This window comes from Polypterus senegalus, chromosome 13 (assembly GCF_016835505.1).
Source record: "Polypterus senegalus isolate Bchr_013 chromosome 13, ASM1683550v1, whole genome shotgun sequence".
Classification (NCBI taxonomy): domain Eukaryota; kingdom Metazoa; phylum Chordata; class Cladistia; order Polypteriformes; family Polypteridae; genus Polypterus; species Polypterus senegalus.
In genome coordinates this window covers 151,599,527-151,621,572 of record NC_053166.1, presented here as the reverse complement: position 1 = coordinate 151,621,572, position 22,046 = coordinate 151,599,527, and the positions used below count along the sequence as shown (strand labels likewise).

At 41.9% G+C, this 22,046-nt stretch overlaps 1 protein-coding gene across 1 annotated transcript in view; it reads left to right on the top strand.

The window, feature by feature from the left end:
* adcy9 (adenylate cyclase 9) overlaps positions 1–20,962 on the top strand; it is a 90,134-nt gene extending 69,172 nt beyond the window's left edge. Inside the window, exons 6-10 of the mRNA XM_039775821.1 lie at positions 221–323; positions 5,666–5,874; positions 8,362–8,521; positions 15,400–15,536; positions 17,216–20,962. Coding sequence (XP_039631755.1) covers positions 221–323; positions 5,666–5,874; positions 8,362–8,521; positions 15,400–15,536; positions 17,216–18,401 — 1,795 coding nt within the window. The 3' untranslated portion in view covers positions 18,402–20,962. The remainder of the gene's footprint in view (positions 1–220; positions 324–5,665; positions 5,875–8,361; positions 8,522–15,399; positions 15,537–17,215) is intronic.
* Positions 20,963–22,046: the final 1,084 nt, after the last annotated feature.

Genomic DNA, 22,046 nt, shown 5'->3' with positions numbered 1-22,046 from the left:
AAAGTTGTGGCAGCAGATAAAGTCTTCTGATAATAACCTTCTATAAATTCATTCTTCATGCAAATCAGACAGTGCTTTGGCCTTGTTGCCAAAATATACACAATGTAGATGGCAAATTCTTAAAACCAGTTTTGGCAGCAAAACCTGACTGAAGAAAATCTAAAATAATGAAGATGAGCTAACATTCTGCTCTTTCTCTTCTTTTTTCTTTTCTTCACAGCCTGATGAAAAAATACTTCCTAAAGCCACCCATAAACAAGCTGAGCCTAAACTTCCTAAAAGAAGACCTTGAAATAATGTATCGACTCAGCTATCAGAAGGAAGTACGTTTCACCACAATCACTTTCTGTGCTGCATGCTTGTCTTTAGAACTTTTTAACGTGTTTAGATTATGTAAAATTTGATAGACAGAAAGTTCTTCTTTTGTTGTTTTTGTATCAGAGGTGTATAGCTACATTCATGATTTATTTCATGTAAGCAATGCTAACACAGAAGAGTTACAGTAATGCTGTTGTGTTGGTCATTTGTTTTTATTTTACTGCAGTTAGAAGATTTGTTCATTATTTGTATTACTTTTGGTATCATTATTGTGCTGGTTATTTGTTTTATAAAAAATTGAATAGTACATATTAGCTGTTATAGTTGTGTTTGTGTTGTAGCACCCCCTCACAGTGCTTTACGAGTACAGTGGTTTTTGGATTTTTTTTTTTTAGTTTTTGCATATATTTTAGGCAGTTGTAATGCGGGCAAAGTCAAACTGTTGCTTCTGTAGATGATTTTGAAAAACTAATTCATGCATGTGTCCCTTCTCAGCTGGACCACAACAACTCATTATATACTGGAGTTAATCAGTCATCCCTTGCTTGTCTTCAGCTCATCCAGAAAGCTGCTGCCAGGCTTGTAACGGGCACACGAAAACAGAATCCCATCACACCAGTCTTAGCCTCTCTTCACTGGCCTCCTGTTCATTACAGGATAGAGTTTCAGATTTTACTGTTTGTTTTTAAGCCCTTTAATGGTTTAGCCTCCTTTTAATCTTCCTGACCTCTTACAACCTTATTCTCCTCCATGGTCACTGAGGTCTTCTGACCACAAGTTATTGGTCATGCTGAGATTGACACTTAAGCTTAGAGGGGACCGTGCTTTTGCAGTAGCTGCCTGTAAGCTTTGGAACAGTCTCCCTTTATATATTAGGTCAGCGCCAACTTTATTCACTTTTAAGCTCTGTCTGGAAGCCTGTCTTTTTGACTTAGCGTTCTAAACTTAAATGTGAGTATTTATTTACTGTGTGTGTGTATGTATATATATATGTATGTATGTATGTATGTATATATGTATGTATGTATGTATGAATATATATATATATATATATATATATACACACACAGTGGGTACGGAAAGTATTCAGACCCCCTTCAATTTTTCACTCTTTGTTATATTCCAGCCATTTGCTAAAATCATTTAAATAAATTTTTCCCTCATTAATGTACACACAGCACCCCATATTGACAGACAAAAATAAGAATTTTTGAAATTCTTGCAGATTTATTAAAGAAGAAAAACTGAAATATCACATGCTCCTAAGTATTCAGACCCTTTGCTCAGTATTTAGTAGAAGCACCCTTTTGAGCTCATACAACCATGAGTCTTCTTGGGAAAGATGCAACAAGTTTTTGACACCTGGATTTGGGGATCCATTCCTCCTTGCAGATCCTCTCCAGTTCTGTCAGGTTGGATGGTAAACGTTGGTGGACAGCCATTTTAGGTCTCTCCAGAGATGCTCAATTGGGTTTAAGTCATTGCTCTGGCTGGGCCATTCAAGAACAGCCACAGAGTTGTTGTGAAGCCACTCCTTTGTTATTTTACCTGTGTGCTTAGGGTCATTGTCTTGTTGGAAGGTAAACCTTCGGCCCAGTCTGAGGTCCTTAGCACTCTGGAGAAGGTTTTTGTCCAGGATATCCCTGTACTTGGCCGCATTCATCTTTCCCTCGATTGCAACCAGTCGTCCTGTCCCTGCAGCTGAAAAACACCCCCACAGCATGAAGCTGCCACCGCCATGCTTCACTGTGGGGACTGTATTGGACAAGTGATGAGCAGTGCCTGGCTGTCTCCACACATACCGCTTGGAATTAAGACCAAAAAGTTCTATCTTGGTCTCATCAGATCAGAGAATCTTATTTCTCACCATCTCAGAGTCCTTCAGGTGTCTTTTAGCAAACTCCATGCGGACTGTCATGTGTCTTGCCTCTCCTCAGTGTATAATATAGTAAGCCACGGGACACAAGTGCGCTCAACACCCATGTTTATTTACATTTTGTGCACACATTACCAACACCGCAATGTACCACTATGCAGTCCATTCCCTTCTTTGCTGCCAGTCCATCTGCCTCCACTCTTCCTCAGGCTTTATCCACTCCTTACACTCGACTCTGGCTCCTCAATGGAGCGAGGCAGCTCCTCTTATTCAGGTCCCGGGAGTGTTCCAGGTGGTTCATTAGTATTACCTGGAATCACTCCCAGGTGTGCTGGAGGTCCTCTACAGAACTCTGCAGCTTCCCCTTGGCGGCCCCCACAGAACCTAGAACCTAACAGGTCTTCACCAAACTCCAGTTCCCGTCATGTCCATTCGGGAATCCGTGGTGCCACAGCCGCCGAGGAGGGCAGCCCTCTAGTGTCCCGGTTAGGTATTGCCTCATCAGTGCCCTTTCCCCTGGTCCTTCCAACCTGGCCGTCCATCACTATATATATATATATACTGTATGTATATATATATATATATATATATATATATATATATATATATATATATATATATATACTAACTAAATATATATATATATATATATATATATATATAACTAAATGCTTCACAGCGGAAAGGAAGTGTGTTAAAGAAGTTATGAAAAACAAAAGGAAACATTTTAAAAATAAAGTAACATTTGCTTTCTATTCGTTTGCATAAGTACAGTCCTTCACCAGGAATTATTTAATGTTAGCTCAGACCAGGCACTTAAAAGGTTCTCTCGCACTTTTGCTGAGTTTGTGCCAAACTCTATTCTATCACTGACCATCTCGTCTTCGTTTGCATAAGCACAGTCCTTCACCAGCAATTTTAACTCCGTTACAAAGTAATCAAAGTCTCGTTTATACCCTGCGTCCTCTCGGTAAACTTGTATCTCGCGAATATCGTATTCGTCGTAGGCATAACAAACGCCAGTGGCAGCATGTCTATAAACTTAATTTAAACTTACGGTTTACACTGTGCTTTGTTTCCGCAGTAGCTGCATTTATGATTATGCTTGTATGCGTCACTCGCTTCATATTCTTTTGCTGCCTTCTCAATTGTGTAATGTGTTTTTTGTTCCGCGCTCTTTGGAACTCTTCCTTGTTCTCTGTGTACTACGTTCACAGTCAGTTCACGTGAGCCGCTCGGAGTACATGCATCGAAGGTTCTCAGCTGTGCTTGTGGTATCTCGTGCGATCTTGTGATGTCCAAGGCTTTATTTAATGTTAGCTAAGACCTGGCACTTAAAAGTTTCTCTCGCACTTTCTCTGAGTTTGTGCCAAACACTAGACCATTCATGACTATCTCATCTTCGTTTGCATAAGCACAGTCCTTCACCCGCGAATATTTAGCGGCAGCGTGTCTGTTGGATTGCTGCCGACGGACGGCCTTATATGGGCAGGCACTCAATTACGTGGGAGGCGTGATGATGCGGGATGCAACTCCGCCTCACACGCCGACCGAGCTGCAGGCTATGGCCGTATATATGTACGAAAGAAGGTTCCAGTTATGACCGTTACGCGTAGAATTTCGAAATGAAACCTGCCTATCTTTTGTAAATAAGCTGTAAGGAATGAGCCTGCAAAATTTCAGCCTTCTACTTACACGTGAAGTTGGAGAATTAGTGATGAGTCAGTGAGTCAGTCAGTGAGGCCTTTGCCTTTTATTAGTATGGATAAATAATATATATATAATAAATAAATATACACATACTAGCTATTGAAATCGTCAGAAAAAAAATTGAAATGTGCAGATGTCAGGTAATTGAAAGGAACTACTCTGGGCGTCTCTCTCCTAGGAGGTTTCGTTGTGCCAACGTGCTTGCATCGCTTGTGCATTAGCGGCTAAGCGAGTGTCTCTTTCTTCTGAGGTTTCGCTTTACCAGCGTGTTTGCCTCACTTGTGTTTTAGCAGCAGGAGGAAAAGTGACAGGGATGCCGTTTTGCTGATGTGCTCGTCTCGTTTGTGTATTAGCAGCTAAACGAGTTTCTCTCTTTTCTCGGGAGTTTTACTTTGGCGACATTGTCGCTTTCTTTGAGCTTCATGCTGTAGCCTCGCACTTCTGGACCGGACAGACAGACGCACACACTTCCACGTGTAGACGTTTATATTTAAGATACATGCACTGTATGTACTGTATGTATTTATGGAAGTCGTACAGCACTTGGGTTTACTTCTGTTGTTTTTAAACTTGCTCTATAAATAAAAATTGACTTGACTATTTGCAAGTTGCAATTTTTTTTTTGCCACTACTTTGTACTTACATTCATTGGCAATCTAAATATGATACAAACATCAGTTATTTGAAGGATGTAAATTACCTGTAGTGTGTTCTTTGTCTCTTTGGGATAAATATTCTCATTTATCCTTAAAACGGATATTGAGAATTTAAAGTATTGAATTCAGTAGTCCACACGTCTAGAAGAGCCATGAGACTCCCATTAAACCGTTGGGTGTAACGATGGTTAACAACCTATAGACTCTTATGCTTTTTTGCAGTGCATCATTATGAGCTCATTTTAAAACATTTTTTATTCTGTTTGAATTTCTCTTCTGCGTTTACATCATGATATTTCTCATTTAAAAACACAGACGTGAATGTTGGCTACAAATGCACGTCAAGCATGGAGGACACTTCCTCTTCATGTTTCCGCCAATGTGTGTGTACCCAGTGTAGGTGAACAGCAAACGTCATCTTCGTTTTCAGTCGTTCAAGTGTGGGCAGAGATGCTTTTTTCAATGATTCGGAAATTTCAGTATGGAGGGAGATCGTTTCTGTTTAAAAACTGTGGTTTTTAAATGAAAATATAGTAGTGTTGACATTGCTTTATTCCCAGTATTGTTATGGTTTATTCCATGTATTTATTTATTTATTTTTTATCTTTCCATTGCAGCATGGATGTCACTGAGGTTGTCTTAGGGCTCGATAAGCTCCTGTTTTACACAACAGCGCCAGCTCTGCACTGTCTTAGTTTCATCTGTGAAGCCTTGTTAAGCCTCACCTTGGCTAGTGCAGTACGTACTTCAGCTCTAAAGTATCTGCCGTCTAATGTGGTGTTTGGACCACTGTGTTGACCTACCAGGCTGTACTTTCAGTTTTATCTAAAAGTAACGTCTGTGCCAAGTCAGTTCTTGATGCATTAAAGTCTCCACGACATGGAGTCTGCTGGGCTGGAGTGCTGGTAACGGGTTGGACTTCTGAAAATGCAAGGGTTGTCTTAACGTTTCTTCAGAATGTGATTAACTTTCATTTCTTTTATCTTACAAAGAATGTGATTTTCAAAAATGATATTTAAACATTAGCCAGACAATCTAACGTTTGCAGCATTATCATGATTACTAAAACACAAATTCTTTGAATCTTCATTCATTGTTTTACCAGGTTGAACTGATTGCTCCTGTGAAGACATTTGCCAGCTCAACTTTTAGCTCCTTCCTGGATGTGTTGCTTTCATCTGCAGTGCTCTTGTTCATTACCCTCAGCTGTTTCTTGAAACCATTGGTCTTGGGAACGAGTCCTCCTCCAGCTGCCATCGCGGTCAGCGTCCTTGCCATACTGTTGGAAGGAGTATCACTGGTCCTGTCTGTGCGGTGAGATGATGCTTAGTTTTCGGTACACTGTACACGCCAGACATTCTTGGGCTGTTTTTTAACGTTGTATCCAGAAAAACGGAAATTATAAAAGTGGAACTTATTTCAGGAAAGTCAATCTTTTCAACAGTTTCTCACCAAATTCACAGCACTGAAATTCAGATCCACACAGGCCAGCCTCTCCTACTCATTGAAGATAGTGATGTATTTTTACATTTCTGATTGGTCAAAACATCCATCCATCCATTATCCAACCTGCTATATCCTAACTACAGGGTCACGGGGGTCCGCTGGAGCCAATCCCAGCCAACACAGGGCGCAAGGCAGGAAACAAATCCCCGGGCAGTGTGCCAGCCCACCGCAGGGCACACGCCCACACATCAAGCACACAGTAGGGACAATTTAGAATCGCCAATGCACCTAACCTGCATGTCTTTGGATGCAGACACGGGGAGAACATGCAAACTCCACGCAGGGAGGACCCGGGAAGCGAACCCGGGTCTCCTTACTGCGAGGCAGCAGCGCTACCCACTGCGCCACCGTGCCTCCCAATATAATCTCAATATGATTTTTTTTTTTCTCATATCCAACAACATTTGTTTTGGTTCAGTTCTCCAACTGTACTGAGCTTTCACTTGGATATCAGAAGAAACTGCCTAGTTTGGCGGTGGTCCTGAATGAACAATGTTCAGCTCTTGAAAGAAGCCATGGAGAGAGAACCTCAGTGGAGTTAAACATCCCCAATATACTCTTAGAGACGGCCCACTTTGTATTCTTTGTCAACAAGCCACATAAATCTTATCAAAGAATGCAGTATTCATCTAATATGAATGCACCCCTATATTTAAGAAGTGTGCAGAAGTTTCTTTTCTGTGTGATGTCATAACATATTTAGATTACAATTATTGAAACAAGACTATAAACAAGGACCATGCCGGTACGTGTGTTTGTTACTTTGTAATAATTAAGCCAGAAGTTCAGCCGCTTATATTTTCTAAACTCTAGAGTAAGAGCTCCCTCTGCTGGCCGCCGGAGTATCTACATCCCAGAGGCCTTCGTTCTCTTAGAAGAGACCTATCTTTTATGCTCCCTGCCTTCTTAAATGGGCATTATAGTTAACCAGCACTCTGGCAATTTTTCTCACCCCTTTTCAGTCCCGTGTGGCAAAACTCTGTTTCTCTAATTGGCAACTCAGTCCTCCCCTCCTATTAGGTGAAACTCCCAAAGCAGATATATCTCTGCAGACCAGAGCCTCCATCCTGGAGCTCCAAGTAGGTGGAGTTGACTCCAATGGGCACCAATAGATTCTAGGGCTTGACCTCTAGAGCTCCGCCCTTTTTTTATAATATATTTAAGATTAAGATTGTGGGAGGGTTTTCTGGTTCAAATAATGCACAGTACTGTCAAGTAAGTTACCTCCTGCTAGTAGGAGCTCCAGCATTAGAAGCTCTGGGCTACAGAGATACCAGATCCGAAAACTGTACATTGACACGTACTGGCCTAGGTTGGGAGCATGCATGCACTGATACAGCGTGTTGCCACACTCACCACATGACAAACCATCTCAGGATCCCAAATTAGGACCTGACTATGGTGCGCCCAAATGTTTTAACGCACAGGCTACTATTTAGTTTTCTTACTCACTGCCACTGAAAGGCATTCTGTCCCTGCAACTGGAGTTCTCTCTCTTTGGAAGTTTTGCCAGCCTTGTACCATCTACTGCCTAGGCAGACTCTTGCCAGCCAGTATTAATCCACCTTAATTAAACAATACGTATCTTGTGTGTCCTTCTGGTTGCCATGTCTCTGTCATTCCAAAAGATGGTGCATCACAAACAGTTTTAGTAAATAAAATTCATTGCATTTGTCTTTCCAACAGATGGTGCATGACAAGCATTAACACTTGTTTTACGAATCCCGTAACAAATGGCATTAAACAGAGACAAGTGTGCATTGCATGGTGTGCTGAAAACGTTAATGCTGAGGTCATCGTTGACTACTTAGATTTCAACCCATCTTAGACGGGTAGCACAGCTAGTATTTGAACAGTTCCTACCAACGTAGATAGATCTGTCCTTTTTAGTACTTTTATTTCCTATCAAATGCTTTTTTTTTTATAATGCCATAGTTATTTAACATGTAACAGTACTTTTATTATTAGTGTTCAAGTTGTATTTTATTCTAACACCTGTGAATGTTCTTTTGTTAACTGGCATCAAGATTAGCGTGTTTAACTTGTTGTCTTTTTTTTTTTTAAGTTTAAGTTTTAAGAGCTGAAAAATAAAGCATTTCATGAGTCTCTGTTAGTAATTGATTGTTATTAATGTATTTTAAAATATTGAAAATTCTGAATATTTGAATCTTACAGTATATGTTAAAATATCCTTAGCTAGTACAGTTCTGCCGTTTTTCTTCTCAATGTTGTATTATGTTGATGCTCGTAATGACAATGAGAAATGTATCCTTAATCTGCTCATTATTTCCTCAGAATGGCCTTTTACCTGGAAGACGTAATGGGCTGCACCAAACACCTTCTACAGTTTATTGCTGGCTGGATCCCTCGCCATTTTATTGGTGCCATTCTGATCTCTCTCCCAGCACTTTCTGTTTTTTCTCACGTTACCTGTGAGTTTAATAACGGATCACAAGTAAGTAAAAGACTGGAAGTGTCTTCTTTGCTATACAAGTGTTCCCAGTATTTCCAGTATTCATTATGCCCTGTTGAGAGTTGACAGCACAACACAAAAGGTCAGCACTCCTGCCTCATTGAACCAACGTCCTGAGTGTCTAATCCTGTGACCGTTAATTGTCTGTATGGAGTTTGCACGTTCTTCCTGCATTTTTGTGCATTTTCCTTTTCGTACTCCAGTGTTCCTCCCACATCCAACAGAGGTCAATTAGAGATTCCAGATTCGCCTCGTATGCTGCCTTGTGCCTTATGCTACTCAGATAATGTGATATAGATATACAGATGTGGACAAATTAGTTGGTACTGTACCCTTCTAGCTCTTTGAAAATGTGCTGTATGCCTCCTGAAAAGTGATTTGGTGAAAGCGACTGTCCCCTGTATATCTGCATGCCCTTGGTATGTCACAGAGTAAAGCAAAATAAGTGTGAAAAAAGCTCTAGTATGGTTTATTGTACAAAGATCTTCTAAAATGGCCTGGAAACATTTGTTGGTACCCCTAGAAAAGATTCGAAAAAATTGGGATTTGAGTGATTTTTCAAACTAGCTGTTTTCTTGACTTCGTATCACACATGTCGCCAATAGTGCAGTCAGTCATTCAGCCAATTTAGATGGAGGAAAGTCCTCACTCTGCTGATTGGTATCACTGCATGTCCCACACTGAACATGGACCAGAAAAAGCAAAGGAAAGGGTTGTCTGAGGAGATCAGAAAGAAAATGATAGACAAGCATGTTAAAGGCAAAGGCTAGAAGACCATCAAGCAGGTTGATGTTCCTTTGACAACAGTTGCAAATACTCTGAAGAAGTTTAGGGTCCGTGGGACTGTAGCCAACCTCCCTGGACGCGGCTGCAAAGGAAGATCAACCCCAGAACTGGGAAGAAGGATAGTGAGAAGGGCAGACAAAAAGCCAAGGACAACTTCCAAAGAGATACAAGCTGAACTCCAAGGTCACTTCTGATCCACACCATCTGCTTTTTGAATGACAGTGGGCTCAATAGAAAAAATCCAGACTGGAATTTGCTAAAATGCATATTGACAAACCACAGTGCTTCTGGGAGAATGTCCTTGGGACAGATGAGACAAAAAAAAAATCATTTCTTGTTAGGAGATGAAGGGCGTAATAGAGGACAGATATGGAAAAAGATGAACATTAGAACAATCTAGACAAGAATAAGCCATTCATTCCAACATAGCTCACCGGTGCTATTGACTTAATTCCTATAAAATAACGTGAAGTCGAGTTTTGAAGGTTCCTACAGTCTACCACACTCTTCCGTCACTTATTCCTCTATGTGAAGAAAAATGTCCTAACGTTTGTACGAAATTTACCCTTACAAGTTTCCAACTGTGTTCTCGTTGAACTCATTTTAAAATCACCGTCTCATTCCATTGGACTAATTCAAACACTTCAGTCAGGTCTCCTCTTAATCTCCTTTTGTTTAAACTCTAAAGGCTCAGCTGTTTGAATCTTTCCTCATAACTCATCCCCTGTAGCCCTGAATCAGCCTAGTCGCTCCTCTCTGGACCTTCTCTTGTGCTGCTATGTCCTTTTTGTAACCTGGAGACCAAAACTGTACCTAGTACTCCAGATGAGGCCTCACCAGTGTGTTATAAAGCTTGAGTAGAACCTCCTGTGACTTGTACTGCACATGTCAAGGCACTATTGTGACGATGTGGGTTCGGCTCCACGCTCCCATCACCGTTTGGAAGCCCTTGAACCCAACACCGTCAATAATGTCACCGAGATGAGCTAGACAGTGGGACAACAATTGAGCAAGGAGATGGTATAAATGTGCAAAGTGCTTTTATTAAAAAGACAATCAAAAACAGTGTTCAAATAAACAGTGCAGTGCTTTCAAATTCTTCATTAAATAAATAATCCATTAAAAGAAAACATGGAGGTTAAAAATACTACAAAAAAAAAACAATCCTTTAAAATCGAGGTTAAAACATTCATACAGGAAGCAGTCTTTAAAAATCCACAACAATGACAAGCCTGGTGCTTCTTTCCCGTTAGTATTAGCGTCTCACCTGCTTCTCCCGACTAGGCTTTGCAGCAGGCGAGACGCTCTATCTGCAGCTGCCCTTTTCCACAAACTAACACAGGTCTGGAGAACTCCCGATCCTGGCTTCGGTCTGGCACTCATCCGCGACCTAAGACTTGGACTCCTTGGTCTCCAGGATGCCCACACCAAGGACTGCAACACCAAGTCTCGCGACTCCTGCTGCCTTTCCGGTCTTCTACAGCCAGTCGCCTTTCCCTGGTCACTCCTGCTACCTGCTCGCTCAGCGGGAGCGACTTCCAACTCCAAGGCCTGGGTGTCGGCCTAACACCCAGCTTCCTTGCAGCTGCCCACAAGCGCTCGTTCGCTCGTCCACACACTCCACGAGTCTCTGTCTCTCTCTTGCACCGCCTTGCTTCCTCGCTCCCTGTAACCTCCGTCCTCTCTTCCTTTTCTCTCTTGTTCTTTCCTGATCTTTCTCCCAACCGACTCGCGCTTCTTTTATACAGCGAAGGGCCATAGCAGCTGCAGCACATTAGCCACGGGAACAATCACGGATGTGGGCAGTCCCTCACCTGTGCACTAGGTGAGAAACGCCCACACCGCAGATCACCCCGTGGCTTGCTATGGCCCCCTCATGAAGCCGCCGTGAGTGCGGTGATTATTTAAAAAGAAACGGCCTTTGCTGAGCTAGCTGTGGACCCATAACACCACAGCTATGTAACCTGACATTCTGTTAGCTTTCGATAACGTAGAGTCCACTACAACTACCGTATATAGTCGCGGATAAGTCAGGACTTGATTTTACCGTATAATTTCTGGTATTTGATAATGCCGGTTGTATAAGTTGAATGTGGAAAACTCCCACTGTTGGTCCAAGAGATTATGATCTGCTAACACCCACCAGAGTGAGTAACCACGAAGCACATGGCTTTTTTTCTTCTATGTGGGTGTGGCAGCGTGTGCTCCTAATCTCTCTCTGTCTCTGTTGTGCCTACGTGACCACACGGTAATACCTGAACTACTCTGAAGTGACGTTTGCACTGATTTGTGTTTTTTGTATCTCACACACTTAAACACCTTTATCGTAAGAGCATCCCTTACCTACGATGGAGCATTCGATCAGAAGAAAATGTGAAGCTGGTTTTAAATTAAATGTCGTTGAAGTAGCAAAAGAAATTGGGAACTGCGCTGCTGCAACAAAATTCAATGTGTCTGAGAAACCGATGAGAGATTGGAGGAGACAAGAAGATGTAAAAAAAAAAAAATTGAAGTGTCACATTTTTTAACGGGCGTATAAGTCGAGTCTGATTTTATGATCAATTTTTCGGGTTTCAAGACCTGACTTATATGTGACTATATACGGTACTAAATCCTTCTCATAAGATGGACTTTCTATTTTCAGACCCTCCCATCGTGTATTAATTTTAACTTCCTACATATAATACTTTAATAATTTATTTGTTGTTCATAATACAAATAAGTGCTTTACTTTCAAAGGGCAAATAATGCAGATTGTGTTTGGTTATGCAAAATGTCTGTTAAGTCTAATTGAACAATTGACTCTTCACCCTGTCTGGTGTGGACTGTTACGTTCTTTAACCGACAACTACAGTACTCCATTGTTAGGATTAGTTTTTTTGTGCTGGTTTGTTCTTTGTAAATTTAAATCCTTGAGTTGTCTCGCACTTGTTCAACGGGCTTAGAATGTCAATTACACTGGTCAACCAGCATTTTGCTACTGGGATTCTTTCACCTGTACTTTAACAAATTTCACTTGCTGACTCCAAATCTGAAAACCGTTTTCATCCAGCACGTCCCAGTTTTTAGTTATGATGTTCCAGGTCTTGGACGACCAGGGTGATTGGACTTCAAAGGCAATGCGTTTTAACATTTAAGAAATACGTTTGGCGTCGAGAAAAGTGAAGCCAAAATTAAGGAAGGTGTTTTAGTTGGCCCTGAAATCCTTGAAACTGGTGCTTGACGATGACTTGAAACGGAAACCGAAGCCCACTGAATCAGCACCCTCATTCGTGCAGGTTGTCCAGAATTTTCTTGACATTCACAGAGCAGAGAATTATGCTGAGCTTGTGGAGGACATGCTGAAAGTATATTAACTTACGGGAGCCAGAATGTCACTGAAGACGCATTTTTTACATTCTCATCTCGACTTTTTTCCACCACATCTAAGCGATGTCAAAGATGAGCGTGGGGAAACATTTCATCAGGATACAAAGGTGATGGAAAACCAATATCGGGGAAAATGTACTCCGAGCATGATGAGTGACTACTGTTGGTTCATGCAGAGAGAGACGAATGTGCAGTACAAGCGCAAAAGTGAGTGCGTCAGACAATTTTGAGCACACTGACCTCACTTTTATATTGAGCTAAATGGACATACACGTGTTTTAAAGTGTCTCTGGTATCATCTTTTGGTTTGTTTCCAGAATAAACGCATTCCAAAAATTTTGAAGGACAGAGTTCAAACTCTAGATATCCATCCATCCTCTTCTGCTTATCCGAGATCGGGTCGCGGGGGCAGCAGCTTGAGCAGAGATGCCCAAACTTCCCTCTCCCCGGCCACTTCTTCCAGCTCTTCTGGGGGAATCCCGAGGCGATCCCAGGCCAGCCGGGAAAATATAGTCCTTCTAGCGTGTCCTGGGTCTTCCCCGGGGCCTCCTCCCGGTTAGAGATGCCCAGGGAGGCATCCAGGAGGCATTCTGATCAGATATTCGAGCCACCTCATCTGACTCCTCTCGATGCGGAGGAGCAGCGGCTCTACACTGAGCTCCTCCCGGACGACTGAGCTTCTCACCCTATCTTTAACAACAACATTTATTTCTATAGCACATTTTCATACAAAAAGTAGCTCAAAGTGCTTTACATAATGAAGAAAAGAAAAATAAGACAAAATAAGAAATTAAAATAAGTCAACATTAATTAACATAGAAAAGGGATAAAGTCCGATGGCCAGGTTGGACAGAAAAAACAAAAAAAAAACTCCAGATGGCTGGAGAAAAAAAATAAAATAAATCTGCAGGGGTTCCAGGCCACGGGACCGTCCAGTCCCCTCTGGGAAAGGGAAAGCGAAAGCCCAGACACCCTGCGGAGGAAACTCATTTCAGCCACTTGTATTCGCGATCTCGTTCTTTCGGTCACTACCCACAGCTCATGACCGTAGATATTGTGTTGATATATTGTATTGATATTCAAAAGTGTCAAAACGGCAATGATGTGAATGTCAAAAACCTGAAGTGCTAGCTTAATTCCTATTTCATATATGAAATCAGTGTAAAAAACGTAATAGAGAGCTGCTCTAAAGTTCCCAGTAGCAAAAAAAAATATTTTTTGTAGACCAGTGTAATTAAGGCTAGCATTTTTGTGATTGACCAGACATTTTGCTTTTGCATTTATAAAGGTAAAGGTTGTCACTGTTCATTTTTGCTATGGGAAGTCATATAGATACTCTAATTAATAAACTGCTTTAATGTAGCAAATTTCTAGGAGTTTTATTAATCTTTTGATTGTCTGCTGTAATAAGGAGACAAAAATTTAGAAAAAGGTTTTGGGGTATCATCTTGGTAACCCTATATACTTTAAAGTTATGCAAGAAAAATTTATTACACATCTTTACAGACAGGAGTCCAAAGCAGAACTGAGGGAAGGAACTGAAATGGTGGTTTATGAAGAGTAACAACAGGAAGAGGTGGGTCCAGGTGGGCAGACACTGGAGATGAACAACAAGAACAATATTTATTTCTAGAGCACATTTTCATACAAATGATGTAGCTCAAAGTGAAACTTTACAGGATGAAGAAAGAGGAAAAAAAGACAAAATGTAAAAATAAAATTGAAAGAAGAAATAGTATAAAAGTAAGGTCCGATGGCCAGAAAGGACAGAAAAAACACAGAAATAACTCCAGACGGCCGGAGAAAAAAAATCAAATGTGCAGGGGTTCCAAGGTCACGAGACCACCCGGCCCCCCCTAGGCATTCTACCTATCTTTTCTATCAGACGGTTGTGGCGAGCGCCTTCTTCTATGCGGTGATGTGCTGGGGAGGCAGCATAAAGAAGAGGGACGCCTCACGCCTGGACAAACTGGTGAGCAGGCAGGCTCTATTGTAGACACGGAGCTGGGCAGTTTGACATCTGTGGCAGAGTGACGGGCACTGAGCAGACTCCTGTCAATCATGGAGAATCCACTGCATCCACTGAACAGGATCATCTCCAGACAGAGGAGCAGCTTCAGCGACAGACAGACTGCTGTCACCGTCCTGCTCCACTGACAGACTGAGGAGATCCCACACTATGCGACTCTTCAGTTGCACCCGGGAGTAAACGCTAACATTATACAAAGTTATTGTCTGTTATAACTGCATTTTTATTCTATCTATCTATCTATCTATCTATCTATCTATCTATCTATCTATCTATCTATCTATCTATCTATCTATCTATCTATCTATCTATCTATCTATTATATAGTGCCTTTCCTATCTATCTATCCATCCATCCATATATATGGTGGTAGGTTTGTCAGTCTGCTGCCCTGCAGAGGAAGAAGAAGAAAACGGATCAGAGAACAGACGCAAGCCCTGGTTTGGCGGGTAATCACATTTACTCGAGCCCTCAAGCTCTCTCCTATGCACACGTGCGTGGCGTTCTGTATTTTTCAAAATGAAAAAGATTTGCAAAACACGGGGAAAGCTGCTTAGAGAAAAAAGTTGCCGTTTAAAGTGAGCATGTTACTGAGTGTGTTCAGAAGTGAAGTGTAACCTTGACTTTAGTATTTGAATGCAGTAGCTGATTTTAATCCTCTTTATTGTGTTCTTAGTTCACAGTATTCCTGTGCTGTGCTCTCATCATCGCAATTATCCAGTACTGTAACTTCTGCCAACTCAGCTCTTGGATGAGATCCTCTATCTGCACAGTTGTGGGGATTGTGCTGCTTATTCTTCTTTATACCTCATTGTAAGTATGTTGTCTGTGACAGTTGCGGGGTACAGATTTAGATTTCTAATTTCAGAGTGTTTAAAAAATGTAATTTCGTTCAAAAAAAAAAACATGCATTCCCATTAGAAATCCAAGGTGGCATTATTGTATGAGGTGACACAACATCGGCGGTGGGTGGTAGGCATCATGTACAAAAGTGTTATCAGTAGGATTTTATTTTAAGTCATTGAACATTTCAGTATATAATTACCAATTATACATTGAGAAGTAAGTGCAATAAACTTTTAAAAATAAGCTAACCTAAAGAATTGTAAGCTAACAGCAGTACTATGGAGTTGTACCGTGTTCGCCATTATGAATGTAATGAGAAGTCAAGCAAAATGACCCCTTTTATTGGCTAACTAAAAAGATTGCAATATACGTCTCGCCTGAAGAAGGGGCCTGAGTTGTCTTCAAAAGCTTGCATATTGTAATCTTTTTAGTTAGCCAATAAAAGGTGTCATTTTGCTTGACTTCCCAATGTGGATATGTCATTAAATGTACAGACCTGTTATTATGAGCATTTTTAGTTGATTAGATTTTCTAGATTTTTTTCCGAGTCTAAGTACAGCTCTAACACCATCCTCAAGTTTGCTGACGATACCACTGTAATCGGTCTGATCAGTGAGGACGATGAGATGGCCTACAGGGAGGAGGTCAGACTCCTGGCAGAATGTTGACAGGACAACAACCTCACCCTCAGTGTTAGCAAAACTAAGGCGATGATTGTGGATTTCTGCAGACAGGCAACAGAGCGCAGCCCCATCTACGTCGGAGGTGAGGCTGTGGAGCAGGTCAGCAGCTTTAGGTTCCTCGGAGTCACCCTCACTGATGACCTTAAATGGTCGTCACACTGTGGCAGTCGTCAAGAAAGCCCAAAAACGCCTCTACTTCCTCAGGAGACTGAGTAAGGCCTGGATGTGCCCCACAACCCTATGCAGATTCTACAGGCGTTCTGTGGAATCCATCCTGACAGGATGCATCACATCCTGGTACAGCAACTGCTCGGTTCAGGACTGCAGAGCTCTGCAGCGGGTGGTGAATACAGAACAGCAGATTGCGGGCACACAGCTCCCTACAATCCATGACATCCACACTACGTGCTGTGTCAGGAAAGTGAACCGTATCAGGCGGGACCCCAGCCACCCTGCACTGTCACTTTTCCCCCTCCTTACATCTGGGAAGCTACTAAAAGTCCATTTGGACGCGCACCTCCAGGTTCAGGAACAGTTTCTACCCAACTTCAGTCAGACTCGTGAACAATTGGTAGCCTTGTGTCACCTCCACTGTTACCTGCACATATACTTTTGCCACTGTCTCTATTTATTCGTGGATTCTGGTTTTATTTATTTACTTATTTCTATTCTATTATATATTGTGTTTTTTTTTGTCTATGTTCACTGTCTGTGGTGGAACATGCAAGCAAGCATTTCATTGTGCATGGTACTTGTACACATGACAATAAAGAATTGAATTGAATTATTGTGAAATTCCATTTTCTAAGGAAAATGCTTAGCAAGTACCAATGTCAGTCTAGTTGGTCTGTTAAATGAAGCTGTTTCTTCATAGCTGATGTTAGTGGAAGAAGACTACCTGTGCGATTGTCCAATTTGACGCCGTGTTGTTTGAATCTTTCTTATTTTCTTCATTTTTAACAGATGCCCAGACAAGAGCTCTGTATTTGAATCCGAGCTCCACAAAGATATTGGCCAGGAGGTCATTCTGGCATTTCTCCTCCTCCTCCTTCTGGTTTGGTTCTTAAACAGAGAGTTTGAGGTGAGCTATAGGCTGCACTATCATGGGAATGTGCAGGCGGACATGCATCGCAGTAAAATCCAGAACACGAGAGACCAGGCTGACTGGCTACTGCGTAACATCATCCCTTATCACGTTGCTGAGCAGCTGAAGGTGACACAAAGCTACTCTAAAAACCACGATAACGTCGGTGTCATCTTTGCCAGCATCGTCAACTTTAGCGAGTTTTACGAGGAGAACTACGAAGGTGGCAAAGAGTGCTACCGTGTGCTTAATGAACTGATTGGAGACTTTGACGAGTTGCTCAGCAAGCAACAATACAGCAATATTGAGAAAATCAAAACCATCGGTGCCACATACATGGCAGCATCCGGTCTCAATCCTTCACAGTGCCAAGACTCTGCCCATCCGCACGGCCATCTTCACGTCCTCTTTGAGTTTGCCAAAGAGATGATGCAAGTGGTGGATGACTTCAACAAAGATATGCTGTGGTTTAACTTCAAGCTCCGCATTGGCTTTAATCACGGACCCCTGACTGCGGGGGTGATCGGCACAACAAAGTTGCTGTATGACATCTGGGGAGATACGGTCAACATTGCCAGTCGCATGGACACTACTGGAGTCGAATGTCGCGTTCAGGTCAGTGAAGAAAGCTTCCGTGTGCTTAGTGAAATGGGCTACGAATTTGATTATCGAGGCACGGTTAACGTAAAAGGTAAAGGCCAAATGAAAACCTACTTGTTTCCAAAGAGCATGGACAATGGCATGGTACCGCACCACCAGCTCTCCGTTTCTCCCGAAATCCGCGTCCAGGTAGATGGCAGCATCGGCCGCTCCCCCACCGATGAGATTGCAGAAATGGTCCCCGCTGCTGTTGCACATTGCTTGGAGCAGACACCTCAGCCTCGTCCACCGGCAGTCATTACTGGGAAGCCAGACGGCAAAGACCTGCCACACGTTTCTCAACAAAGCAGCCCAGGGAACGTCCACAAGCCACTCCTGCCTTTCCGTCCCTGTGCTGAACAAAGTACATTAGAAGAAGAGGAAGCAGATGAACTGACGAGACTCCAAGGAGCCACAAGTCTATGATGCCGCTCACCTTTGCCATGAGAACGGAAAATAATAACACAATAAACAATGTTGCCTTGATTTCATTCATCAAGAACTGTCCTGACAGCAACTAAAATACCCCATGAAAGAGAAGGAACTTCTCTACTTCTTCTTCTTCTTCGTCCAGTGTTTATTTCATTTTTTTTTTTATATGTTCATCCAATTAGGTCGTATTTTTTCATAGCGGAGAAGAACGGAGGCCGAATACACTGTGTGGATCACAGTTCTTTTTCGAGACCGCAGGGGCTTGAGACATTATTCAAACTGTCGGCCGTGTCCCCTGTTTTCACCTTTTAGTGTTGTCATTTTGAGTTTTTTTTTGTTTGTTTTTTTCTTATTTAATGTTGTTTTGAGGCTGTGTATTAATTAAGTGCCTTCAGAAATATTTCTAGTGTCATCTTTGCTTGAATGACAGACTTGTAAAACGGAGAAACAAGCAAAATGTATAGCATGGCTTTTACAAAAAAAAGACAAAAAACAAAAAAACAACAGACTCTGGGGGAAGCTGTGGTTATTTATGTGAGAAACACTATAGCTTTTGCTAATGCAATATTCTTCTTCTTTTTAAATCTCTCTGTCTCAATCTCTCTTAAGAATCCAGCAGTGGTGTTTACAAATAATGCCAGCGATGTGAAATGGCAGTAGTTGCGTCCAATGCCATGGAATGGTGCCATGGGCACATTGGCCATTCAGCGCCATCTGAGAAAAACTGGGATATATGGGGCAGGCGTAAGAAAACAGAGCACTGATCTGAAATCATAACTGACAAAAGGCACCGTCCTGTGTATAATTACCGTTTGTAATCATCCTCTCATTATTTCAAATGTTCCAGCAAATGGCAGTAGAGTTCCATTACGTCTGTGCTCTGCCTATGTGACCCCCTGATAGTGCTGATCCTGTCATCGTGGCATCAAGTAACCTCGCCCCGGACTGGGGCTTGAGTTTCAGTTTGAGACCATAGGGCTCGGCCGACACATCAATAATTATAAATAAAGATGGCACTTACATTCAGAAACCTGGAATGCCATTTACCTGTCACCAGCACATTATGATTTTGTTATTGGGTAATGAGGAAAGGGCACTCTGCATTGCACAGTCACTCTTGGCAGACGTTGTGCCAGGTCACTCACTCTGCATGCCAGTTGGATTTGGTAGCCAAACAATACTCCCCAGTCCTCCGTCCCGCACATCATAGCAATAAAGCATGGGCACACCAGCTCGACAGACAGGCTGAGATTACCTGCTGAATTTCTAATGTGTGGGGAAATGTTTTTTTTAATCAAATTATTTCTTTATTACAAACAGAAAATAAAGTATATGTTTTACTTCTTGGTGTATAATAATGAATTCATGTTTACTCAGACATGCTAAATGGGCTCTTCTGCTTAACCAGAAAGGTTTGTTTTTATTTTTGTTGTTGTTGTAAAGTTTGTCCATTTAAGTTAATGAAGTGGATTCCCATCATGCTTTTAACTTTTTTTGTTCTCTTCTGAAAGTCGGCTGATTATTGGCACCTGTTAATCAATTGAAATCGAGACTCTCTTGGAATATGCAAATGTGACTTTACTGGCATGTGACTGTTTTGTTTCGAGGAGGCCGTCCCACCTGACTGAAGCTTATGGAGGGTCCAAGGTGTGCCACCCAGCCCAGCCCAGCCCGATCCTGTGAAAGATGCCTCTGCTTAATTTAAGCAGCCAGTCCAATAGAAGATGAGGGTGCAACCAAAGGCTCCATTTCAGGTTTGCTGGAAAAATGATTGCCTGGTATCCTAAGTACTTTTAAGATATTGACTTGAGTAGTTTGTTGTAATTCCTTAAAAAATGTTTAATAATGCAGTGTGGCCAACCAAGCCCCGTTTTGAAAATGATGAAGCTGGTCTGATGGTTTGTGTTTTGTTGGTGCCCTCCATATAAAAATGAATTAGTTACATAGCACTTTGCTCTCTATTATGACAGGCAATAGGCTTCTTTGTCTCTGTCCCCAAATTGTGTGACATGCCCTTTACCCCGTGTACTCTTCAGACTACACACTTGTTATTACCACTACAGACGTTGTGCCCGGCTATTCTTTGAAACCTCAAGGACCCGCCACACAGGAGTTGAGCCGCCATGGCGTCTTACTGATGTCCTTAACATCTTTTGTCGAGAATCGGACTTTTTGTGAATGTCTTTGTCCAGCTGCGTCACTTTCTGCTATACTGCCCAATATGTATACACGTTTGTAATAAAGTTTTGAATGTATTGTATGTCCTGTATTGATCAATAGCACATGCACGACATTTTACGTTTTTATTCAGCACTTTGAAACGGTCCCCGTTAACACATAGCACTTAATGGTATGGCTATGTAAAACAACTCGCTGTCTTGTTCTGGAAAAATAATACAGAAATGGGGAGAGATGTGTCTGTGTGGGGCCCAAAGACAATTGTAAATGTTTGTGAATGAATGCTGTGAAAAGACAACAAGGTGAGAAATGTGTCTTCAAACGCGGGTCATTGGACCATCCAGTAGCCGATGCCCACCTCACCCCACACAATAATAAAAAAAGCAAAACCTCATTTCTAACCTTGTTTTCTTTTCCGATATATTTTCTTGGATTCTTCCTTGTGGAGATGACTATTTATACAAAGGTTTTTTTTTTTTTTTTTGAACATTGCGTTTTTACAAGTGTGATTCTGGTTGTTTTAATGTTTTTTTTTTTCCAGTTTCTGATTAATACACATTTTTGCAATAAACACAGTTTATGTTTAAAAAAAATAATAAAAATTACAATCTTTGGAGAGTATTATTTATGGAAAAATACAAGCTTTGTAATTGTTTTTTTTTTTTTCCTCTTAAGTGAAACAAAAAGCGCAGAAATGTGAAATTATTCCAAGATCTTGACAGGCCACTTTCACGTTATCTGAGGCCTGCTGAGTTGGGGGAGAGTGGACTGGATGCCATCTTATCAAGTGCCTTCGTCATTTTATTTATTTGATCTTCTCTTAATGGAAATTCCCGCACTGAAACGTGTGGTAAGCTGTTAGAAATGAAGACGGTTTTGAAGGTTGAACTTTGGTCAACTCGAGGATTGAAGTACAGTCGTTTAACCAGGAAATGCCAAGATGGGCATGAAACCGCCGAGGTGCAGTTGTTAGGGTTGCTGCCATGCAGGTTATGTGTTCTCGTGATTGGTCATTATTGCCGTGTTTTTCTCCATGTGTGAATGGATTGTTTATTTGGGTGTTCTGGTTTTTTTACATGTGTATGAAGCAGATTGGCCTAATTGGAGAGACGTTAGGAGCAGGCGCTGATACGGGACATTGTCGCACCCACCACACGACAAACCAACTCAGGATCCCAGATTAGGACCCGAGTGCCAGCCATGTGATGGGTGACACCTCAGCACCACACTAGTTCAGATGGAGTGGAACAGTGTGAGTTTTTTATGGTGGCCGGAGTGCCAGTTCTGCCACCAACCCCCAGGTTTTTCCCTGCAGGTTGGAGGGCCGACATGCAGGGCTGGATGCAGATTAATGTCATACCCAGGATGGAGCCAAGTGCAGGTTATAAGGGCCTTGGCATTTACGGGATTCGAACCCCTAGCCTCAGAACCACCACTCCACCCCATTTGAGACGGGACACA